The sequence below is a fragment of the Protopterus annectens genome, chromosome 7.part0, assembly GCF_019279795.1.
Source record: "Protopterus annectens isolate FY-2018-M chromosome 7.part0, PAN1.0, whole genome shotgun sequence".
Classification (NCBI taxonomy): Eukaryota; Metazoa; Chordata; order Ceratodontiformes; family Protopteridae; genus Protopterus; species Protopterus annectens.
Genome location: NC_056739.1, coordinates 866,875,984 through 866,900,742, shown reverse-complemented (window position 1 = coordinate 866,900,742; position 24,759 = coordinate 866,875,984). Strand labels below are relative to the sequence as shown.

The 24,759-nt window shown below is 40.1% G+C and overlaps 1 protein-coding gene across 15 annotated transcripts in view; it reads left to right on the top strand.

Moving 5' to 3' along the window:
- Positions 1-24,759, top strand: part of CADPS (calcium dependent secretion activator) — a 2,296,269-nt gene that overhangs the window by 1,955,874 nt on the left and 315,636 nt on the right. For all 15 annotated transcript variants that reach the window (XM_044077436.1, XM_044077434.1, XM_044077437.1 and 12 more), the window contains 2 exons: positions 13,022-13,105; positions 18,199-18,231. In XM_044077436.1, coding sequence (XP_043933371.1) covers positions 13,022-13,105; positions 18,199-18,231 — 117 coding nt within the window. The remainder of the gene's footprint in view (positions 1-13,021; positions 13,106-18,198; positions 18,232-24,759) is intronic.

Genomic DNA, 24,759 nt, shown 5'->3' with positions numbered 1-24,759 from the left:
GTCAAGCAGGGACACAGATGAAATCCCAGGGGTGCATTTTCTGTCCCCCATCCAGTTATCCAGGTTGCGCTTAAAAAGGTTTAATGAGGTAGTCTGCTTTACATGGAGAGGGAGTCTATTCCACAAAAGTGGGAGTCTCTAGGGCACAAATCTGTCCCGCCAACAAGTCCTATTGATGTCACAGACCAGGTTGAGGTCTCGCGTTTGGGTTACTCAAGTGGAGCTTGTCAATCAATAAATAAATAAATATTCAGGTAGATAAAGAGCTATATAAAGGACAGGGTTTGGAAACTAATATTAAACCTCTTTAAAGCTAATTGATGCCAAATGAGTAGATGGGTCCTTTGGGGCTCTGTTGTTAGGTCACTTATGTTGCCCTCTTTACATTGCTGGTTTTTTAAAACAACTTGTTATGAAATATGCAGACAATTTCAAACTGTATCTTTTCATAACATTCAAACTTGATTCTGAGTTTCAAAAATATCTTATTTGCATTTTCAGATTGGATGGAAGGACGGAAACTTACCATAAATCTAGACAAAAATTATGGCAGAGTTAATGTCCACAAAAATCTAGGAACTTTAATTGGAAATAAATTATTCCCTCAACAATGTCATTATGTATTTCGTGAGTCATTTAAAACTCAGGGGGGGGGGGCTTTATTTAGATTCATAGCCTCAAAGATTACTGATGTAATTAATACCCCACTCTAAAAGAAGTAAGAATAGCACTTAGTAAAATTAATTCAGGGAAAGCAGAGGGCTGAAATGAGGTCAAAGCAGATATAATCAAGGTGTCAGTGGAGACAGGGGAGAAATGGCTGCTGGGGGTACTGAAAGCAATATGGAGAGAAAGGCACCTCCCAAATGACTGGAGAAAAAGAATACTACTGCCAGTGTTCAAGAACAACAGGGATGTTCACAACTGCGGGCAGTACAGAAGTATGAAACTCCTATCATGCTGCATGAAAGTTCTGGAGAAGGTGCTTGACAAATGAATATATAGAATAGTAGAAAGTAAGACAGGAGAAGAGCAGTTTGGATTCAGATAAGGATGCCGCACAAGCATTCCACTGTTTGCACTGATACAGATAGTTGAGAACAAGCTAGAGATGATGAAAGAATCCAATTGGACATTGCTAGACTTGGAGAAAGCATAAGACAAGGTCCCAAAATAGCCAAGTTGGACAGTCCTGTGATAGTTCAAAGTTCACTGGTAAAATTAGTGCAGGCTATTTACAAGGAACCAATGATAAAAATAAGAACAGTTTTCAGAATCACAGAAGGGTTTCCAGTGGGAATGGATGTGCATTAAAGATCAACTCTAAGCCCACTGCTGTTCATACTGGTGGTGGACTGCATTAGCGAACAGGCTGGAGGAGACAGATCAACAAAGTTGCTGTATGCTTTTTATATCTGTGATGAGAATGATAGCATGTGGAAGGCTGGAGGAATTTCTTTTTTTCTTTTAAAATGTAAATTGTGGAAATGTCAAAGCTTTAATAAACTACTTAGATGACTGAACTTGATGAAATACCACCATTAGGAGACCTATTTCACTCTCAACATAGGTTCATAGGTAGGTACTAGGCTATCTGCCCAAAGACATTTATAAACCTAGCCAGAATGTATTGGCTTTCGCCGCCCCCTTATATTAGTTCCCTGTGCCTCTGTTCAGCAGAGCCATTGATGTGATCCCTGGGGTAAACTTTCTGTTTCTCATCCACTCGTCAAGGTTTCTCTTGAAGAGGGTTAGCGAGGAGCTCTGCCTAATGTAGATTGGAATCTTGTTCTAGAGCATGGGAAGTCTCTGGGACAGGAATCTATCCCTCCAGCACATCCTATTTAGTGTTCTGGTGAGGTTTAGATCCCTGGAGTGTGTGGCTCAATGGGATATGGTTTTCTTTAGGTGGAGCATGTCCATCAATTCTGGGTTGGGCATAGCCTTGTATGTCAGGCAGAGATCACCTGTGAGTAGGCGGTATGCAACCGAGTAGAGCTGGAGTTTCTTCATTCGAACTGCATAGGGCATCTGCTTGAGGCCAGTGATCCTCTTGGTGAGGTACTTCTGTGGTCTTTCCGGTTGTTGCAGGTGTCTTGTAAGGTACATCCCAAATGGAGCATTGTACTCTATGATGGGTCTGATGAGTGATGCATAGAGGGGCCCAATGACCTTTTTCGATCTGGATGTAAACCCTTTTGTGATTAGGTGGGCCACACAGAAGGATTTTCTAACCACTTTGGCAATGTGATTATCAAAGGAGAGGTTACTATCTAATTGGGTCCCCAGATCCCTTATTATGTCTTCCGTATTTAGGGGGCTACCACCTATGTGGTAGTTTGTGGGTACTTTGTTTTTTCTAAAGGGGATGACTATGCACTTTTTGGCATTTAGCTTGAGGCCATGGTTTTGACACCAGGTATCTGTCTCAGTGAGACCCTCTTGGAGGATGTCTGTGTCAGCCGGAGAGTCACTTATAGCCCCTAGTTTGCAGTCATCTGCGAACTTGGTCAGCTATAGTCCTCCTGTGCTTGCCTGTACCTCTGAGAAGTATATGCCGAACAGGAGGGGTCCTAGGACTGAGCCCTGGGGAACGGCACTTGTAACCTGTATAGAGTCAGACCTAGGTCCCGCAACTCTTACCATGTGGGTTCTGTCCGTGAGCCAGTTGGCAACCCAGCTTGTCTATAATACCTGAGTAGAGAATGGTTTTGAAGGCCTTTGCAAGGTCTAGGTAGGCAGTGTGGACCTCCTTTCCCTCGTCTATTGCCTTGGTAACTGTCTAAAAGAAGTCCACCAGGTTTAGGAGGCATGATCTTCCCTTAACAAAGCCAAACTGGGTAGTGTCCAGTGTTTGGAGGTTTCCAATGTCTCTGTTAATGAGATCCATGATGATGTGCTCCATAGCTTTGCAGACCAAGCTAGTTAGGCTTATAGGGCGATAGTTCCCGGGGTCCGTTGTGGCTCCACCTTTGTGGAGTGGAATAACCGTTGCTGTGCGCCACTCTGTGGGCACATAGTCTGTGGAGAGGCTGAGTTTAAACAGTGTGTTTAGATGAGGGGTTAGTTCATCTTTGAGCTCATATAGGACGCAGCCTGGGACACTGTCCGGTCCCATTGATGCTGTGTTTTTGGCTTTGGAGAGGGCTGTTTTAACCTGAGTGTCTGTGATATCAGGGGCACTATATTCTTCTGGTATAGTTATGGGCCCTTTTGGGGCTGAGAGGGGGGTGAAGTTTGCACTGAACCTGTCTGCAAGGATGTTGGCTATATCGGTTGGTTCAGTGTATTTTATGCCATTCTGCACTAACTCCGAGCAGATCTGAGAATTGCCACTTAGATTCTTGACATAGCGAAATAATGCCTTGTGGTTATCTTTGGAGTCCATGGCAATTTTTCTTTCGAAGCTAGCCTTTATGAGGGAACATAGTTTCTTGCTGATACTGATCAGGGATGTCTTCCCTTCTTGGGATTTTACTCTTTACTGTACTAGTTTCCTCCTTCTGTTGTATAGCTTGTTTATGGCAGGGGTCCACCAGACTGGTTTCCTTTTCTTGGAGGAGTGAGTCTTGGTTTTGTTTGGGATAGCACGATCCTTGGATTCTTGTAGGTGCCCATAGAGTGCATTAGTAAAGGATTTTTGTAGCTTGGACAGCGTTATCCTTTAGCATGGAGGCTTTGAAACTTCCCACCTCGGTCTTAAGTAACGTGAAGTTTGCTTTTGAAAAGTTTTTCACGGTGATTTCTTTGGCCGGGGGTGGTGGCGGAATGTGGATATCCTGAGTGATTAGTTTATGGTCAGATCTAACCAGCGAGGGGTTGACCTCTGGTGTGGAACACCGGTCACCCATGTTGGTGATGACCAGGTCCAATATGTTGTCACCTCTGGTGGGAGTGTTGACCAGTTGATCCAGGGTGTTTGAGTTAATAAATTCAAGGAAATGTTGGGCAAGGGAGTTTGTACTTGAGTAGTTCTTCCAGTTAATGTTTGGATAATTTAAATCACCCTATATAATCTTTTTTGGTAGGACCTTTATGTTAATGAGATCCATGATGATGTGCTCCATAGCTTTGCAGACCAAGCTAGTCAGACTTATAGGGCGATAGTTCCTGGGGTCCGTTGTGGCTCCACCTTTGTGGAGTGGAATAACCGTTGCTGTGCGCCACTCTGTGGGCACATAGTCTGTGGAGAGGCTGAGTTTAAACAGTGTGTTTAGGTGAGGGGTTAGTTCATCTTTGAGCTCATATAGGACGCAGCCTGGGACACTGTCCGGTCCCATTGATGCTGTGTTTTTGGCTTTGGAGAGGGCTGTTTTAACCTGAGTGTCTGTGATATCAGGGGCACTACATTCTTCTGGTATAGTTATGGGCCCTTTTGGGGCTGAGAGGGGGGTGAAGTTTTCACTGAACCTGTCTGCAAGGATGTTGGCTATATCGGTTGGTTCAGTGTATTTTGTGCCATTCTGCACTAACTCCAAGCAGATCTGAGAATTGCCACTTAGATTCTTGACATAGCGAAAGAATGCCTTGTGGTTATCTTTGGAGTCCATGGCAATTTTTCTTTCGAAGATAGCCTTTATGAGGGAACATAGTTTCTTGCTGATACTGATCAGGGATGTCTTCCCTTGTTGGGATTTTACTCTTTACTGTACTAGTTTCCTCCTTCTGTTGTATAGCTTGTTTATGGCAGGGGTCCACCAGACTGGTTTCATTTTTTTGGAGGAGTGAGTCTTGGTTTTGTTTGGAATAGCATGATCCTTGGATTCTTGTAGGTGCCCATAGAGTGCATTAGTAAAGGATTTTTGTAGCTTGGACAGCATTATCCTTTAGCATGGAGGCTTTGAAACTTCCCACCTCGGTCTTAAGTAACGTGAAGTTTGCTTTTGAAAAGTTTTTCACGGTGGTTTCTTTGGCCAGGGGTGGTGGCGGAATGTGGATATCCTGAGTGATTAGTTTATGATCAGATCTAACCAGTGAGGCATTGACCTCTGGTGTGGAACACCGGTCGCCCATGTTGGTGATGACCAGGTCCCATATGTTGTCACCTCTGGTGGGAGTGTTGACCAGTTGATCCAGGGTGTTTGAGTTAATAAATTCTAGGAAATGTTGGGCAAGGGAGTTTGTACTTGAGTAGTTCTTTCAGTTAATGTTTGGATAATTTAAATCACCCAGTATCATCGTGTTTGGTAGCACCTTTATGTTTCCCATTGTTTCCAGGAATGCGGAGTGGGGGTCCTGGGACATGGTGGGTGATCTTTAGCAAGCTATAATTTGAATAGCAGTTTTGCCCATTGTTAGTTGCACGTGGATGAGCTTTGAAGCATCGTGCTGTGCCACTAACCTGGAGGTGTGTGTATCCTTGATGAATATGGATACTCCCCTGCCTTTTGTATTTCGGTCTGGGTTTTGTGGCCGAAATGTATGGTATGAGTTGTAGCCTGGTAGTGCTGGGGTGCTCCCTGGAGCCATAAACCAGGTTTCTGTTACTGCACATATATCAGTTTTCTCCATACTGAGGAGTGCCTCAAGTGCATGCATTTTGAGGTTTAGACTTCTGGCATTGAGTAGCATTACCCTCAATTTTTTGTTACTTGTGCTATTTATTGAGCTTTGCCTAAAAAGGCACTATGGAGTGGCAAGAGCCTTGGCCACTATTCGAAAGCCAAAGGGTGACAGGTGCAAGCCATCTCTCCCAGGCTGACAGACACTGGATCCCCTTTGAATGACACCAGAAGCTTAGCCAATTGTTGAAATTGACAATTTTTTCTCTATACTGTGGTATCGTTCTTGCTGAGGGCAGAATGCTACTCTGGGTCAGGTCATACCGGCCTGGGCTACGTGATCAGAGAGCTCCTCCATGTCTCTTTTCATGTAGTCCAGGGAGGTACGGCTCAGGTCATTCACACCAACGTGCACAATGACAGAGTCATATTTGTACTTATTCTGGAGTGACCTGAGTGCTTGTGTTATGTGGCGCATCCTGGTACCCGACAGGCATCTAACAGTAACCTTCTCCTTGTTCAGCCTAGTGAGTGAGATGTCAGTGTGCTTGACTATAGAGTAACCTATTACTAGTGTGTTGGGTATGTTATTTTGTCTTAAGGGCTGTGATTGTGTGGCACACTGGTTTTGTGAAGTATGTGTTTCATGGTTTGTGTTGGGAGGTGGAGGTTGCTTGGATGTCTGCTTTGGAGGTCTCTGTTGATTCTGCAGATTTTTATTTAGAGCCTCCGAGTATGTTTTCATGTATTTATGTGTGTTTTTTGCCGGTGCTGGTTTCATAGGTCTATGTGAGACTGGTGATGTGATGCAAGTAATTCCCTTCTCCTCTTGACTGCCTGGTCCAGTCTTGGGTTGAGAGAGCTTAGCCTCCAGTTTGTCTGTAGAATTGTATCTCTCGCATGTATTAGTGTTTGGTGGAAGGAGGAGAGGGTTGTCTGTGTACATGAGGCAATTGTAACATTGCCTCAAAATGCCCAGATTCACCAGTTGAACCGGAGTGTACACCTGAAACTGCCCTTTAGACATGCCTGGATAGGTACAGTGACCTGTTTTACTGATTGGCTGGTAAGGTTGAATAGAGAGCCTTGTCCTTCGCTACAGTATAGGGGGGGTCTAGTGCTAAGGTTTATTAGTGCGTGCTATGAGTTTTGAGCAAGTACCAGTATGAGAAGTGAATGCTTTGAGTGCTTAAGTTGAAAGTTTGTCTAGTTCCAAGGGAAAAAATTGAAGAGTAGACTTTGTGGAACCGGGAATAGTTATACCCTAGCTACCGGCGCTGCCCACTGCGCAAAACCGTGCATATGCAGGGTGTGTGTTACTGCCTTCATGTCTTGAGCCCTGTGAATTACTTAGAAGTAACCCTCCACTAAAAACATTAACATTATTATATGAAGTAGCATTGTTACCCTGACTAGTGTATGCTCTGCTGCTAAAGGCCTTGTTAAAGATTGTGTTTGAATTCTGTAACTGGAATCCATTTGTCTGGAAACTAATAAATGTCTTAGTTCCATACTTCTCTCCCTTTCGGACATGCCTGGTTAATCTTTTTTTACTGACCAATCCTTAAAGTTACAATGTCATGAATACTAGATACAGGTTCTGAGTAGATCTTCATTGGTATTGAATCCCTTGTAATGACTTTCTGTCTGGGCAGACATATTTGATTCATCATTTCTTCTTTATCTTTCTTACAGAAAAGCATTGCTACCTGTAGAGAAGGGGAGGGCTCCACTTGTCTTTCGTGCAGCACTGTCAGAACTTACAGTTGTGAAAGATTTTTTTAGACAAATTTTTCCTTCTTAACTTCTTACATGTTCTGTCTTTATTCTGCAAAAATCTTTGAACCTTGTTTATTTTAGATACTTTCCATTTATAAGACTGTGCTAAGATCTTTCCTTCTCAGTTTTCATTTTTTTCTCTACCTTTCTCCCTTGTTCCATCTTTTAAATCTGATGTTTAGTAAAAAAGCCAGTAAGTCATTCAAAATTCTTACTTTGTTAAACATACTTATCAAATACACACCAAAAGGCCAATTTGTAATGAACTTGAAAAATTTAGAATTTCCAGTAAGTAGTTAGCTTGATAGATGCTTAGCACTCCTAAAAGCAACTCTGGTAACAGATGTGAGCATACAAAGGAAGCAAGCAGAAGCAGCAAGCATTCTTCTTCCTAAATGTCTTATAATGCATGGAGCTCTCTGAACACACTCATAAAACTGTCAAATTATATCCTAGTTCATCACTGCATTAATGTGAGACCCAACCTTAATACTTATAGGGGTGCTTGAAAAAATGTTAAGCACCCCTAGGAGCTATTAAAATCGCATCTGAACTAAAAGCAGATGGAGCTGACCAGAAAGCAGCAGCAGGATATGAAATGATTTACTTTCAGCTCCTGTTTCTGCCTGTCTGCTAAAGTACAGCAGATACTTTGGTTAAACCTGTACCCTTGCACAGGGAATATATAAGGATGTCAATCACTTCATCACTACTTTACCAGCCTTCAAAGCTGGTATTACAAATCTCGTTTTTTTTTTGTTTGTTTGTTTTGTTTTTTTTATCATCTAAATTTAGACTAACTACTAGTACATAGAGAAAGAAAATCTCCGTGCACTACAAAAAAATTATGATTGGATGTCCATTCATAACAAAAAAGTTATATGTTCTCAAAAGGATGCTAAGAGTCATCTATTGAACTTTGCTCTTGAGGTGAATTTCTTGGAATCCAAGTCTCAAACATATAATATACTTGTTGATCAGTGACACGATCTTAATCCTCTGTATAGTAGTATGTGGCAATTAGTTGTTACTAGAGGAATCACGCAGTGAAATTTTGAGAAGCTAAATTTGGCTCATTGCATCTCAAACCTTTATGCATATGTTTGGATGGGTTATGCTATGCCTCAATGAGTTTCAAGTGGTTGAAGCTTCAATCAGACATAACAAATCCAAAGCTTCAATCCAATAAACTTGTTACAAAAAATATCTTTTACAGAGGGGAAAAGTTTCCCATTACCCTAAATATGATCTGTTTGTGGTCACACAATTGTTAAATAATTTAAAAGACTACATCCATCACATCACTGCCTATTCGTTAGTGGAAACTGCACAGGCAATGATTTTCCATAACAAGCACAATTCTGATTGAGCATCTATGATTTTAAATTGTATGTCATCCACTTAACACTTATCATCTAGTAGGGCAATGCTTTGGATGTGGTGAGAGGGATACATCATCATCATCATTATCATCCCCTTTTTCCCATTTACATGGGGTCAGGGTATCGTATTAACTGTCGCCAACTCTCTCGATTCAGTGCCACTCTCCTGCCTTCTTCAACACTCATGCCTGACTGTCGCAGATCTTCTTTCACACAATCCATCCACCTCTTTGCTGGATGCCCTCACTTCCTCTTACCTTCTTCCTGTCTGTCCCAAATCTCCCTCACCAGATTGTCTTCTGCTTTTCTACACATGTGCCCATACCATCGTAATCTGTTTTCTTTGATCTTTTCTGCAATTGGAGCTACTTTGGCTTCTGCTCTTACATCCTCATTTCTTCGCCTGTCCCGCAGTGTGCATCCTACCACCTTTCTCAGGCATTTCATTTCCATCACCTCTAGCTTCTTCAACTGTTCTGCCTTTACTGCCCAGGTTTCTGTACCATACAGTAGTATTGGTCGCACCACTGTCTTGTACACCTTACTTTTCAGCTTCTTTGGCATTCTTCTGTCATATACTACACCTGACACTCTATGCCAGTTTCCTGCAGCCCCTCTGATTCTAGCTTTGACCTCTTCATTCAGACTACCCTTCTCCTCAACCACCCTTCCCAGATACTTGAAGCTGTTTACCTGTTCCACTATCTTCCCATCTATCTCTATTCTCAGCTTCTTCTGATTTCCCCAATCTGCTGCCATTACCACTGTCTTATCTGTGCTTAGTTTCATCCCATGTGCCTTCAGATTTGCATTCCATTCTCCTATCCTTTGATGAAGTTCTAGATCAGAGTCTGCCTGTACTGCCACATCGTCTGCATACAGCAGCTTTGTTGCTCTGACCCCTCCAACCTGTTTGCTGATGTAGTCCATTACAAGTATGAACAGCAGTGGGCTCAGAGCTGAACCCTGGTGCACACCCACTCCCACTGGGAACCCCTCAGTGAGGCCAAACACTGTTCATACTTGAGTCACTGGGTCCTTGTACATAGCCTGTACTAATTCTACCAATGTTTCTGGGACTTCAAACCACCGCAGTACTGCCCAGATCAGCGTTCTTGGGACCTTGTCATATGCTTTCTCCAAGTCTAGGAAAGCCCAGTTTGACTCTCTCCTCTTCTCTAGTTTCTTCTCAAGTATCTGTCTCAATGCAGACATCGGGTCAGTTGTGCTGCATCCTGATCTGAATCCGAACTGTTCATCTCCCATCTTACATTCCACTATTCTGCGTATCCATTTATCAATCACCCTCTCCAGAACTTTCATGCAATGTGGTAGGAGTTTGATGCCTCTGTACTGTCTACAGTTGTGGATGCCCCCTTTGTTCTTGTACACTGGCACGAGTATGCTTATTCTCCAGTCATCTGGAATACACATTTCTCTCCACACTGCAATTAGTACCCTCAGGAGCCATTTCTCCCCTAGCTCACACAGCAACTTTATCATATCTGCTGTGACCTCATCTGAGCCTGCTGCATTCCCTGACTTCATTTTCCTTAGTGCTGCTCTTACTTCTTCTAAGCTGAGCTCCTCTTCTACTCTCATTGTAGGCTGTTTCTGGGGCAGTACCGCTTCTGTGGGGTTTTCTTCATTCAGAAGCTGCTGGAAATACTCCTTCCATCTGCCTTTGATGTCCTGTGGGCTGGTAAGCAGGTTGTTGCTGGAATCCCTTATGAAGGGTGTCTGACTATCTTCTTTATCTTTCTGTCTTTGCCTTGCAACCTGGTATAGTTTCTTTGTACCCCTTACTGAGTCACTTTCCAGAAGCTGATAGAGTGTTTCTGATGCCCTATTCTTTGCTATTGCAACTTCTTTCTTAGTTTCTTTGTTTGCCAACCAGTAGTCCTTCCTAGCTTGGTCAGTCTTTTCAATCTCCCACTTCTTCCTGCACTCCTTTCTTTTGATTACTTTCTGCACTTCTGCATTCCACCACCAGCTTTCCTTATGTACCTTATTTCCATACCTGGCTCGGCCACATATCTTTTCTGTAGTCCTAACACATGCTGTTTTTAGGCGCTGCCACTCTTCTTCAACTCCACCTATGTCCTCCTCTTCTTGGGGTGCTAGAGCCCTGAGTAATTCCTTGAACTGCTGTACTTTCTCTCCAGTCAGCTTCCAGGTCTTCAGCCTGGTCTTTGTTGACCTTAGAGCCTTCTCTGACCACTGCTTGCAGCTGATTGTGGCAACTACTGGTTTATGCTGTGAACCAACTGTTTCACTGGGGATGACTTTGCAATCATGAATTCTACCCCAGTGCCTTTTCCTTGCTAGGAGGAAGTCTACCTGAGTTGCATGTTGGCTAGTCTTGTATGTGATCTTGTGACTGTCTCTCTTTCTGAACCATGTGTTGGCTACTATCAAGCCATTTGCCAGACAGAAGTCTAGAATGGCTTCTCCTTCTTTATTCCTATTGCTCCACCCATGTGGACCCAGGCAGTCCTCATATCCTGTTCTGTCTGTCCCAATATGTGCATTTAAGTCACCCATTATCAACACCAATTCATGTTGTCCTGCTTTATCTAGTAGGTCCTGCAACTGCTGTCTGAATGCACTCTTTTCCTCACTATCACAACCCTGCTGTGGGGCATAGGCTGAGATTATGAATACTGTCCTATCACTGGAGTCTGATTGCCATAAGTCTATCATTAATTCTGATGATATCCCTCACTGACTTCTGAAGCCTCTGTCTCACCACAATTCCTTCACCATTTCTAGCCTGTCCACCACCTGAGTAGTAGAGTCTGGATCCCAAGCCAAGTGGCTTTGTTGCACTGCCCTTTCATCTCATCTCTTGGAAACATAGGATGTCCAGCCTCCCCCGTATCATCATGTCTTCCACTTCTAAGCTGCGTCCTGTCAGTGAACCTACATTAAGCATAGCAATTCTTAGTTCATTTTTGGCAGGTTGGTTGGTTTTATGTCCAGCTTTCACTCAACAGAGCTATCTCAGGTAACCCAGGCTGGGCAACTAGACACCAGCCAGCCAGTAGCCTATTGACCCAGGGCTGCTGGGCTTTTATGGTGAGCACACACCGGCCAATAGGGGCACATATACCTCTCCCACTGTTAGCATGGGTCCCTGGCATGGGTCAGAGAGTAGGCCGGGTCCTCAACCCACTTATCACCGGTAACTACCCATGCCCATTTTTTTGGCGACAGTCAACATGACCAAATCACCTAGAGCCATATTTTACACTGTTGAGTGGCTAGCCCTGCCACGGTGCGCAGTTTGTGATCCGTGTTCTCCTATCTTGAGGATACTGCACACCACAATAGATGCCCAAAGCAGTTGGTCTTTTTACAACTCTTCCCCCCATTGGGCACCATATAGAGTCTGTGCTACTGCCCACAGTTCCATTCATTGGTGAGTTTGAGATGGAAACACTCAGCATGTTTTTCGAACATGGGAGAAACCCCACGGGGGCACAGAGAGAACATGCAAACTCCAAACAGGCATTAGTCAGAGGTCAGGATCGAACCTTGTACCTTGTGCATTGGAGCCGAAGACCTTAACCACTAAGCCATCTGGTCTCTTTATGTGAGAGGGATACATGTCTGGGAGTAAACAGCCACACGTTTGGTACTGAACCTTTGTAGTACAGCCTGAAATCTTTGTAACCAACCTTAAGAGTGCTCATTGTTCTGAGGATACTGCAAAATTGTACCCGATGTGAAGTGCTCTCATTCTTTATGATATTATTAAGGAAGATGGGGGGGGCTCCCTCTGCAAGGGATGTGGCTGTGAAGCTTCCTCAAAGGAAATATTTAGAAAACATGAGCCCTCATTTTAAGGTTTGGTTGCATACTAGTGGCTTGTGATGTTACTGTTAGTATTAAGCATATTCAGTAATCCACTTTGTACTATCTATGTTGCACTCCTAACACAATCAGTCATGGAGATGGCATTTTACGATTTTTAAAATAGTACGTCAACATATCCAGAAAATCATGTTAAGCGTGCCAGTACTTTACTGTATTTAACAGACATATTATAAAATATTTAAAAAGTTTAGGATAATTATTGCTGACTTTTAAAATCACATAGCTAGTCCAAATAGTCTAATATAAGTACAAAATGATATGTGAAGAACAAATAACTCTTACTGGTTGTACTCTTTGCCTTTATTGAGATAAGTGTTTCTTTCTTTATTTTAAATAATGTGCTTAATAGTATTAAAATGATTTTTGATGAATATAGTAATAGCTTTTTACCCCCAAAAACCTGATGTGTTAACAAATGTAATTTTATTCATTATCAACATCATTAAAGTTATCTGACCTGTGTATGTTTTTTCGCACTAGTTCGTCACTATTCTAGAAGGTGTCCTCGCTAAGCTGTCACGATATGATGAAGGCACGTTGTTTTCATCATTTCTTTCATTTACAGTAAGTATGACTGATACTGTGTTACAGTAAACACTACAACAGTTCTTGCTGTATCTTTTTAAATACATTTTGAAATGTGTTATAAATTATTTTCTTTAAATGTATGTCATGATGCCATCAGTATACACAACTTTGTTCAAAATACTAGAGTTATCTTTATTCAACATACCGGCGCTCTAAATCAGTCAGAATTAAGCACAATGTTTTTGGAAATGTTGTTTGCCATTCCGAAGCTGTCAAACAAAAAAATGCTTTTTCTCTAAATAGTTGCAGCCTTGGAAGTGTTTATCTTAAGCAGCATGGGTAAAAGGGGAGCTCCTGCCTTACCCCTCACATTTTTTGGATAAATGTCAGTTCACAATGTTCTGATCACTATTTTGTGCATTTACAGCTGAATGCTAACTGTTTGCTACCAAGCATAATGCCTGGGCACTTGGTTACATGGGAGTTCTGAGATTATGTCCCAGTATGTGATAGTACAGAAATGTCATGGATGAACAAACTCCTGGATTTTACAAAGGCATCTAAAATGAAGAGTGTATACCACCCACCCACTGACCATCCAGTATTGGAATGGCTTTTTGTCCATAGTTAAGCAGCAGTCCCTTTTGCTGACCTTTTCTTCTTTGTATGTAGAAGATAGAGGCACACAGCCTTTTGACTGACTTAACGGTAGCTGTAATAGCTATTGCCAGTGTAGACATTCAAAATAAGATTGATCCTGGTGCCTAACCTAGTAGCCATATTGATGTTTATGCATATGTGTGTGTGTGTGTGTGTGTGTGTGTGTGTGTGTGTGTGTGTGTGTGTGTGTGTGTGTGTGTGTGTGTGTGTGTGTGTGTGTGTGTGTGTGTGTGTGTGTGTGTGTATGTGTGTGTGTGTGTGCACGTGCATGCATGTGTGTAAAACTGAAAAGCATATAACATGAACTATTTTGCCTGCTGCAGTTTGATCCCCACAACAAACACATACAATTCATGAATGTAATAACTAGCTATTTTTCTACATTTCTTTTTTTATCATTTTTTTTTAAATCAAGCATCTTGTCCTTCCCACTGGGGTTGCCAGTGTTGTCCTTCCAGACTGTTTTTAGGGACACTTCTCTTTGGACTATTCTCAGATTTAAAAGTGGAAATGAGATATGGATAAGCAGATATGCTGATGACTGCAAACTGGGTAACATAATTATGTTAGTATAAGATGCTGAAGTCCTCCAAGATAGTCTTCAAACATGCATGCCTAGTGGAGTAGGAATGACCTTTGCTTTAATGTCAATGAATACAACATCATGAGGCTTGGAAGAACAGGATATAAGTTATGTTATAAATTATCAAACCAGAAAAAATATGACACCATCAATACAGATCTAAGTGCAGTGGCATATAACAGTTTAAATACTTACCATTATATTTTTTTCTTGAGTTAGAAAAGCATGTTCTGTAAGACATTTAATCCTAAAGGCTATGTCTAGTCACTCCAAGGAGATAATTTTACCACTTTATGACTTAGTAACTCATTGTGTTATTGAACACAGCACTGTATGTTGTATTCTATAGTCAAGACACCAGAAACTACTAGAAATTCTTTATGCAATGTTGGTGTGGCCTGGTCCTCCATTAGTCTACTATATATTCTGTATTCCAGCATATCCAGATATAGCTTTTCGGATTGCTGTAGAAAAGTTCATGAAGGGGTCTTTCACTTGAGGCCTTCAAGAGATACTCTAATCATTGCTTGGGATTTGAGCCTTCTGACTGAAAAACGTACTACTTTCGTTTGAACCTATTATTTCAAAAGACTTCAGACAGCTTTGTAAGACAACATTTTTCTTGTTGCACTAACTTCACCTATTTCTAAGTTGCAGGTCTTAAGGTACAGAGCTATATAGTTTTTGGCAAGGGCAGGTATCTTTAAAAATACATCCCTCTTTTATGCCTTTTGTAATCTCTGAAATTTCTTTGAACCATTCTGTCTGGTCAGTTATCCACTCTCCCTTACTATGACTGCAAGAATGAATTGATTTTTTACACTAATGACTTGCAAATACAGCAGATGTACTGCAGTGAAGGATGACATGCACTGAAACAATCTGTTCAGCTATTTTGTTTGATTTTATGAAAAGAAAACAAACTGTAAAAGTTAGCCAACACTTTCCAAGTGGTTAATTAATTGCATTAACTTTTGTTGCAAAAAGTTACATAAAAATAAAGAGGTAGGCTAAGACTCGCTCTACCAGGTCAGCAATTACCACTGCAGGTCCTTAAAATGTGTTTGCCCAAAGCACATGAGAGGCTGCTGCTTCCATCTCCATCCATTCATTGTACAAGCATTGCAAGTTAGATACCCAGTCTACAAGAAGACCGGGCTTTGCTTTAGCTGTCCTGCAGGGCATGTGGCTAGCTATCTACCATGGCTGTCTATCACCTTCTGTGAGCCGTGATTGCTCTGTTTGGTATTCTTCCATTCACTTAACCAGTGGTCCTTACAATGTACATAATGCAGTTATGTGAGTATATTGACTGTAATGGCAGATATTCAAAATATAAAACCAATACTGCATAACTGGTTATCCCCCTCATACTGCCTCTCCCAAATCTTTGTGTCATGCGTCTAGTAGTCTCATTTGGCTCTATGCGAGTTGCACATCTGCAGGTTTGTATCATTGTTGCATTGCAAAAGATAATCTTAGAATGTATGGTTCTGTTTTTGAGACTCTCCTTCTTAGATAAAAGTAATAGCTATATTACAGACATTTAATAGAAAATGTACATTACATTACATTTCTGTTTCAGTCTGTAATTCTCCTAGGGTCATTTTAAGCTTTTAAGGCCCTTCAGGCATTTGTTGGTATACTCTGTCCATTAGCCATGTCTTGAAAAACCAGTAAACAGAGTAGGGCCTGCGGAGCATCACCCTGATGGTAGTGCCATGAGATTGTACCATGTACCACTTGGGGGTGACCAACTTCTAAAAATATCTGAGCAGTGGGTTCACATCTGGCTGGAGGTAGTTCCCATTCCTTCTGTGAATTTCTGTGGCAGTGATCTAGTTATTTAAACATGTTTGAGAATACTGACACAAATCTGCTGTCTGAGCTAGTTCTTTAATCCTGCTATGTACCTCTGTCTGGCCTGTACCAGCTCATACGTTAACAGTAACCTCCTTATCTAGTACTGACCCTTGGGCTGTAACAAAAGATGCTCCTGTAGCAATGGATATGCATATGCTCAGTCCTCATCTCTGGGCAGACCAACAGTACCTTAAATGCATTATACAACCAGCTAAGGTGTCAGAACAATTTTTTTAGAATACCCCAGTGGACAGTATGAAGAATACCACTTTAGAATGTATATGTGCTGAATTGAACCAACCATATGCTGTGTGTATGCCAAATGAATGAAACTACAAAGAAATGCATAAAAGTCATGTTATTTTGTAATGGGGCCAGGTCCCTGTGAAAGCCCTCTTCTGTATTTAAATGGACCAACATTCATGTTCCCACAACAGTGGAGGAAAAAGGGAAAAGACCAACTATGATAAAAGTTTATTTTTTCCACTGACATTTGAGTATAAAGTACAATGGAAATGCACTACTTGCTTAATTTGTCATTTAATGTAAACGACACAAACAAATATACTTCAGTATAAATGGTGTTGATAAAACATGATGTTGGCTATCTATATAGTCATATATATGCTTATAATATATATATAAAATACACAGACAAAAGGAGCATTGATTTGTCTTTCATTTTCACAATTTTCTTTGTACTTTTTGTTTTTTTTTTTTTTTTTAGAGGGAAAGTTCTTCTGGATAAGCTTTTTGGATTTTCTTTGGCATTATTATGTTTCTAGATGCCCTACATATTGCCTCCCCCACCACACACACACTTGCATACATACATATATACACATATGCACACATGTTCACGCGCGCGCGCGCGCGCACACACACACATACACACAATTTATTCCATTGCGTAATGAGAGTCATACATTTCATCTCTTGAGTACAGTAAGGCTGCTGTGTTGTGAACAAATGCCACACATACATAGCCTGATATTGCAGGACTTCTTCTGCTGCCCTTTCATTTGCAGATCATTCTCTTGTTTACCGTGTAAAGAAAAGCTAAGAGAACTTATTGATTATTACACCGTAGAACAGATTTTTTTACCACTCAAGCAATACCCTTTCTGCATTGGAACATCTGCAAATAAAAAATACAGTAAAACTCTGTAGTCAGTCTTTTTTCCCAGAACTTTATTTTTGGAACTGTTATTCTGTCATCTACTACTGAAGTCCAAACCTTGCATAGAATGGCTTTTGTTTGGAAACCTAATGAGATGTCAGGAGTGAACTCATCACACCCAGCAATCATTAAAATGACCAGTTATACTTACTTGTGTTTCTTCCATATATTCTAAGTTGTGTAACTTTGAGTATGGTTATATAAATAAGGAATCTACTGGCAGCATCCCCCCTCCCCCCCCCCCACACACACACATGGTCAACTTTCTTATTTAGTATAAAGAAAAGATCATTTTGGTGATTTTCAGGTAATCTGAGTTTGCCCTTGATAACTCATTAGGAAGCTCAGTTATTAGGGTCATTATTAAGTAAACAATGCTTTCATATTTGAGATAATACATTATTTTTAAAACAAACACCTTCACAATGTAGTTATTTATAAAGTGGCACTGACTATTATGATGAGAAGAACATTTCCTGTTATATGCACAATATAAAATTATGTTTTGATTGCTGCAGTTTTGGAATGTAGAATGAATAATGATGCTGTATTTTGCCTGATTTAAAAAGTTTGCTTTTAATCATCAATAACATCATGTACTCTGTGGTGCTTTGTGAATAATGCAGAATGATTTACTCTTTAGAACAACCTTTCTGGCAATATTCATTTGTGAATGCTGTGGAGAGAGTAAATTACTGGATGAATCATTGTAAGTAAAGAAACCTAAAACAATGAGTAAAAGTCATTCATAAAAGAATAGTGCTGCTGCGATCCGCAACTAGTGATAACTATTTTCTCCAGCTAATAGTAACCCTTATTGTTTTCTGTTTTGTTTTATTGAAGGTAAAGGCAGCCTCCAAATATGTGGATGTACCAGTAAGTAAAATTTAGTACTGCTTCAATAGAATAACAACAGTTTGCTTTATTTTCTGACATGATATGATATGACATAACACCTGAAAAAGCAAATGGGTCCACCTCTAAACATTTTACATAGGAAGAATTGCATGATCATAAGATATGCACTGAGTACCGCAAAAGCATAAACACTGGACAATAGGTGCATGATGTATTGGGTATACTTTATACAGTCTCGGCCACTTCATCAAGATTCCTAACACTTATGCATGATCGAGAATTAATAAATAAAATGAAAATGCCGCACCTGATGTCCCAACAGAATCTTTAATCCAACATATTTTAAGCGCTTTCATTCCACCATCCATTTATGGTGAAAAGAAAGAGCTTAAACTACATTTGATTGAAGATTCTGTTGGGTCATCCAGTGTGGCGATTTAATTTTATTTAGTCTTTGCAGTACGCTGTTGATGGTTTTTGTTTTAACATGATCAAAAATGCTTAACATGATTACAGGACTGAGTAATTGCAATAACCACTATGTGAATCTTACAAGATTTGGTTGCCTTTAAAATGTTAGGATGTGTGCAGTGTGGCTAGGAGCTGAAAAAGGAAGATGCAGAAAAAATATCTAACTCTAATCAATGAAAAAGAAATGGGCATAATGAGGAAAACGATAAAGAATGAGAGAGAGAGAGAGAGAGAGAGAGATGAAAGAAAGTAGAGCAACATATATCAGGTGGAAATCTGAAAGAAATCAAGCGAGGAATGAGGTTGATAAGGAAGCAATCAAGTACTCATTATTGGCATTTCATTGATTTTCAGATGCTCTCCATTGTGGTCCACTGATGGGACCTAAAGATGCTCAGTGACCCAGTCTCAAACTCACACATCCACCCAGTAAAACTTATATTTCCTCATGGAAAGCTGCTTTCAGGTTCAGGGTTTCATTCCTCTTTCTTCTAACACTGTTTTCAGATTCATAAACCATTTTTTGGCAATCTCAGCTGCTGCTTGATAGAGACTGTGAAACTGATTAATGGTCATTGTCTCCCACCTTAGATTGACCTTATCATTGTTTTCAGATGAACTATTAGTGTATTTTTTGTGGTGTTTATCTTTCACATCTGCTTATGCCATCATCTGGTAGTAAAGAAATGGCTTAGAAGTCAAGACACAGACACAAAGTCTAATGTACAATTGATGTGTCAGAATTTTTTTCCCAGTTTTAGTGACTCTGCCCTCGTCCACTAACACTAATGCAGAATCGTCTTGCCTGATGCAGACAATTTTCTAAATATATTGTTAAAAGAGCAACATGATATGAGAAAATCATCTTTGTTTCTCATCCACAAAGATTAGTCACAATAATCAAACTGTATCGTTGTACCTTGCAGTCCTTTAGTAGGTCACTATCAGGGAAGACATGCCAAAGCTGAAAGGAGGTATTGACATACTGGACTGTATCTTGGATCTCATTGTCTGTATTTGTGATTCATTGTTAGAGACATATGGCTGTTGAGATAGACATATACACTTGCTGCCAACAACAGAACACAACTGGACTGTTTAGTCTGCTCTTACGTTGTGGCTAACAGTCTGTATGTGTTCTGTCCCTCCTTAGTCTACCTCGACTTTTAGATCTGTCTCCACCACCCCAGTAGGCATAATTTGCATGAATCACTCTGTCATCTCATTCCATAAATCATCAACCCTCTCCTCAACATAAAACATCCTTATTTTTCCCACTGTATGCAGGATTGTCCTTTTGGAGCTCACCAGCTTTTCTGCTAACTGCATCATTTTCCCAGTCCTTTTCTACCATCTGTTGGTCCCATATCACTTGTATCCTTTCTCGGTTCCATTCTTGGACCCTGCTATCATGCTTGAATCCCTCCATGCTAGAACTTTACTAGCTGTTTTCCTTTGCAGTATTTCCAGCAATGCTGTCTTATTCTCCATTTACAGCCCTTGTATGCATTACTACCGCTGTGGCGACCCCTAACCGGGAAAAAAACGAAAGACAACAACAAGTCTGACTAGTGACAGCAAAGCTGGAAAATAACCTCCTCATCTCTGTTATCTATTCCTCTCAGGATTCATCCAAGTATCATCTTGCCTTTGACAGTAGCCCTCTGACTCTGCACATGATAGTGTAAATCATTTTCGTGGTCTGACTACGAGGTATGCTCTGCCAATTTTGTATCTTACCCCGCTTTCTGTGTCCAGTTTGAAGCACTGTGTGTCTTGTGTATTCAGACTATCAAAATATTTATTTGCATTTGTTTGACAGTTACGTCTAACAGTGCAAATCCCACTTTCTATGAAGGTATGAAAAAAAAAACACAAAAAAAGAGACCATGTGCAGAAATAAAACAGCAGTAATTATATACAAAGACAGTTAACACTGGGAAGTAGTACTTCCACATGACAGTTAATACTACAAGAACATATACATGCATTAATAATTCCATAGCTTAAAAGTTTGTGATTAAAACGATAGGTGAAACAAGGTTTTTGGAAAAGCCAGTAATTTAGAAATGATTATAGCAGCACAATTTAGTGTTTAAATTTATCCATATTTATATGTTAGCAGTGAAAATATAAGGAGATTTAACTTAGTTACAGATGTGTCATAATTTTTTAGGTGTTGACATGAGAACTGCTTTCACTCCACCCATTTTATCAGCTGTTCAGTACTCTCACAGCCGTCCACTGTAGTGGCATCAGCCTTGCTATTGTCAACAAACAGGTTGATTCTGATAGTGCTGTTCTCAGATAGGTCTTAAATAATACATTGAAAGGAACACTGGGCTAGAAATGAGTAGCTACCCTCCTTTCAATGATAGAATCTGTCATTGACTGAATACATCCTTACAATTACCTTTCCACACTTAACCCTTGAAACACTTTTGTGTAAGCTTCAGTTGAAGGTCTTACTAAAGCCAGTACAGAACATCGTATCGGGTATGCTCCTTTCCAGCTGCAGTGTAATCATAAGGCTGCCCAAAAGTATGAGACACATCTTTGGCACAGCACTTTTAACAACAAATCTGCAATTCAAACAAACAGCAAATTATGAAAATCAGTCTTATAAATTTTAAATGTTTTTTTTTTTTTTTTTTTTTTTTGCTGTATCCCTGGTTTGGAAAGTACGCCTTCCATACTCTTGCTATTTATATATAAGACATCTGGCATTGCTCTGCCTCAAAGTAAGAATACATACAGGCTTTAGAATATGTCCCTTATTCTCTCTTTCAGTTCTGCTTTTCCAAGAATTGTGGTTACAATTCTCTGATTAGCAACAGGCACCCATATTTTAGTCAAAGAAACTAGATTGAGTTGGATAGCAGTACCTTTTGGCTATGACTCCATGCTGGTTTGTGTCTTGAAGTTGAATGTATCTCAGAAAGTGCACCAAGCCTTTCTGGAGAATGCTGTCCATTGCCTTCCCCGTTAGTGGGGTCAGACTGTGACTGGTCTGTGATTTCAAAAGGTGGTGCTGCTTCCTCCTTTGTATAGAGGCACCACTATTACAGATAAGTACATAGAAAATCCTCGCACATAAGGCAGGTGCACCAGGCCAAAATACGTAGCACAAATTCAAAAACAAAAGAGGCCAGCACCTATAAAATGACAAACACGATTTATTCCTGATGGCAGCAAGTAAAGTAATCACATCAGACCTGTTTCGGCAATTTCGCCTTCATCAGTGAATTGTTCATAAACACATATGCTACATATTTATACACTAGCAAACAATCCTAATTAACATTTAAAGTCATAGCCATCCCAAAGCCATATAGTTACACACTCACTAAAAATGACCAAAGGACATAATTCACAATATTTTGGTTTTATAAATGGTCATTTAGACCTGCGGAAAAAACAGCCCCCAATCTAATAATCCAGCTCTTTTCTTTATCATTTAAAATGCCCTGACTTTCAGCTTTACTGGGTTGTCCCCCCCATACTCTATCAATAATACTAAAGTGAAAGATACAGTATTGAGGTTACAAACATGTCTGTACAGGGCATTAGTCATACGTTTGTTCCTGATATCACTCAGGTGCTCGGATATTCTAGTTCTGAGTGGCCTTGAAGTTTGCCCAACATAAAAAGAGGAACAGGAACAGGTGGCCAAATAGACCACCCAGGCTGTTCCACAATTAGCAAAATGATGAATTGTGTAAACTGAGCTAGTGTTTCTGCTAGAAAAGTCTTTGGTTTTCAACACATACTTACAAAAGGAGCAATGTCCACAGGGAAATGAGCCCACCAATCTATCTCCTGTGATGGTTAACTTATTACCCAAATTATGTGCCTTAGCCATAAATTTGTAAGTATGACCCAAGGGTACATCCCCAATGATATGAAAACTTACATTCACTGATAAGAAGATTAGATAAGGCCTCATTGGCCATAAGAATGTTCCAATTCTTATTAACTACTTGTCTAATGACCTGAGTATTCCTACCATAGGCGGTTACAAATCTAACAACACAAATGAGGGTCAGTCCTGTTTTCCTAGATTTTACAGGTCTTGTCAGTCAGTTAGTGACAATTTTTAAGTTAACCAAAAACTTATTGACTATTCTGATTGCCCTCATATAGTATCTGATTAAGTCCATGCAATTAAAGAGGATGAAAGTGTTTGCAGTAAAAATAAAGTATTGAACAAAAACTGCTGCTGCCCTATTTTGTTATTTTTATTCCATTTGATTCAGCATTTAGTGGTTTGTGTTGTAAGGAGTGGACAGTGGTCATCTGGCTTTATAAAGGCATTCAACACCACATAACACGATGGGACTCCAACTAAGCTTATGCCCCTAAATACTGATTCCTAAGTGATAAGCTATATTATTAACTTGTTCAAGGACAGCACACGTGTTGCCATGGTCAGTGATACTTCCTCAGGAAAAAGGTGACCAGTGACATCTTGCAGGGGTCAGTGTTGGGCCCTCTCCTTTTTGGCATTTACTTCTCTGACACTAATACAGCCAACAAAGATCACTGGATGAGTATGTTTGCCAATTATTTTAAGTAAGGTTTAGTTTTTAAGTCAACCAATGACACTAATATCCTTTAAACTGAATTAACATTAATCAGTTCCTGTGGCACTAAAATAGGGCTCAAACTAAATGCTATATAACCTCATACACTATAATTCTCTTTGGTAAACAACAAAATGATGCAACCTATTGCACAAATAACAGTCCACTATCTACTGAGATGGTGATTAGGGACTGAAATATATTTTTTAACTTCATGGCTTTATGATATTGTTTTATCATTAAGTTTTAATACACTTAAAATAATGTTTTTGAAAGTTAAGTTGCTGCTTTTATAGGCAAAAAGGGGTCATGTGATAGGGGTTGTGAATATATAATAAGATGTGTTGATGTTATTTTATGTCTGATGAAGTCCTTTTTGAATAGGATGGAAGTGTTAACATTCGTTATTAGTTTGCTGCATGACAATTTATCAGTTTATGTATAAATATGTGTGTGTGTGTGTGTGTGTGTGTGTGTGTGTGTGTGTGTGTGTGTGTGTGTGTGTGTGTGTGTGTGTGTGTGTGTGTGTGTGTGTGTGTGTGTGTGTGTGTGTGTGTGTGTGTGTGTGTGTGTGTGTGTGTGTGTGTGTGTGTGTGTGTGTGTGTGTGTATGTATGTATGTATGTATATATATATATATATATATATATGTGTGTGTGTGTGTGTGTGTGTGTGTGTGTGTGTGTGTGTGTGTGTGTATATGTATACACACATATGCACACATATCCATATACATGCATCCACATGTTGACATGACTGGACAAGCATACACACATAAGCAATAATTTATGAAAGGGGTGGCATTATAGTGAAATTGTGTCAGACCACTGAGGGCTGTTGTGAGGCCTAGTGTTACAGAAGGAGGGCATCCCTGTCCCTTAAATTAGGTCAATTTTTTTCCATATAAGACATCCCTGAGGATATTAATCTACATAAAAATCGCCTCAGTGTTTTTTCCCTGATATTATTTATTTATTTAATTTTAAATAATATTATTTAAAGAAAAAAGTCTATTTCTTTATTTGGATTGTAATATACCACATATTTTTGAAACTGCTAGATAATAGTATGGCTGGATATAGTTGTCTTGGTTATCTTGGTTGAATAAAAGTTACTTCAAGTTCCATGTATTATTTTACTGAAAACATTGTCACTGCCACTGATAATATTGTTGCTGGTGCCATACAAAAGAATAAAATGTGCCAACAGAATATGCAATATATTAAGTACAAATAGGCTTGGGAACCAAGGTTAAAGAGGCGTGCAGAAATTTGCAGGGTTCTGTTATTATTAGGAGATACCTCAGAGACAGTGAGTCAGTTAGTTTGTACTGATATGCAGAAAGTCATTGCATTGCAGTACACAGACGTTTGATACTCACACTCAAGAGTGAATGCAGAAGTCAGGTCAAATATCCAGTGTTCCAAATATTAATTATATTATTCAGAGGAGTATAATGAGTGCAGATGCTATGGACATTATAATTCAATCTA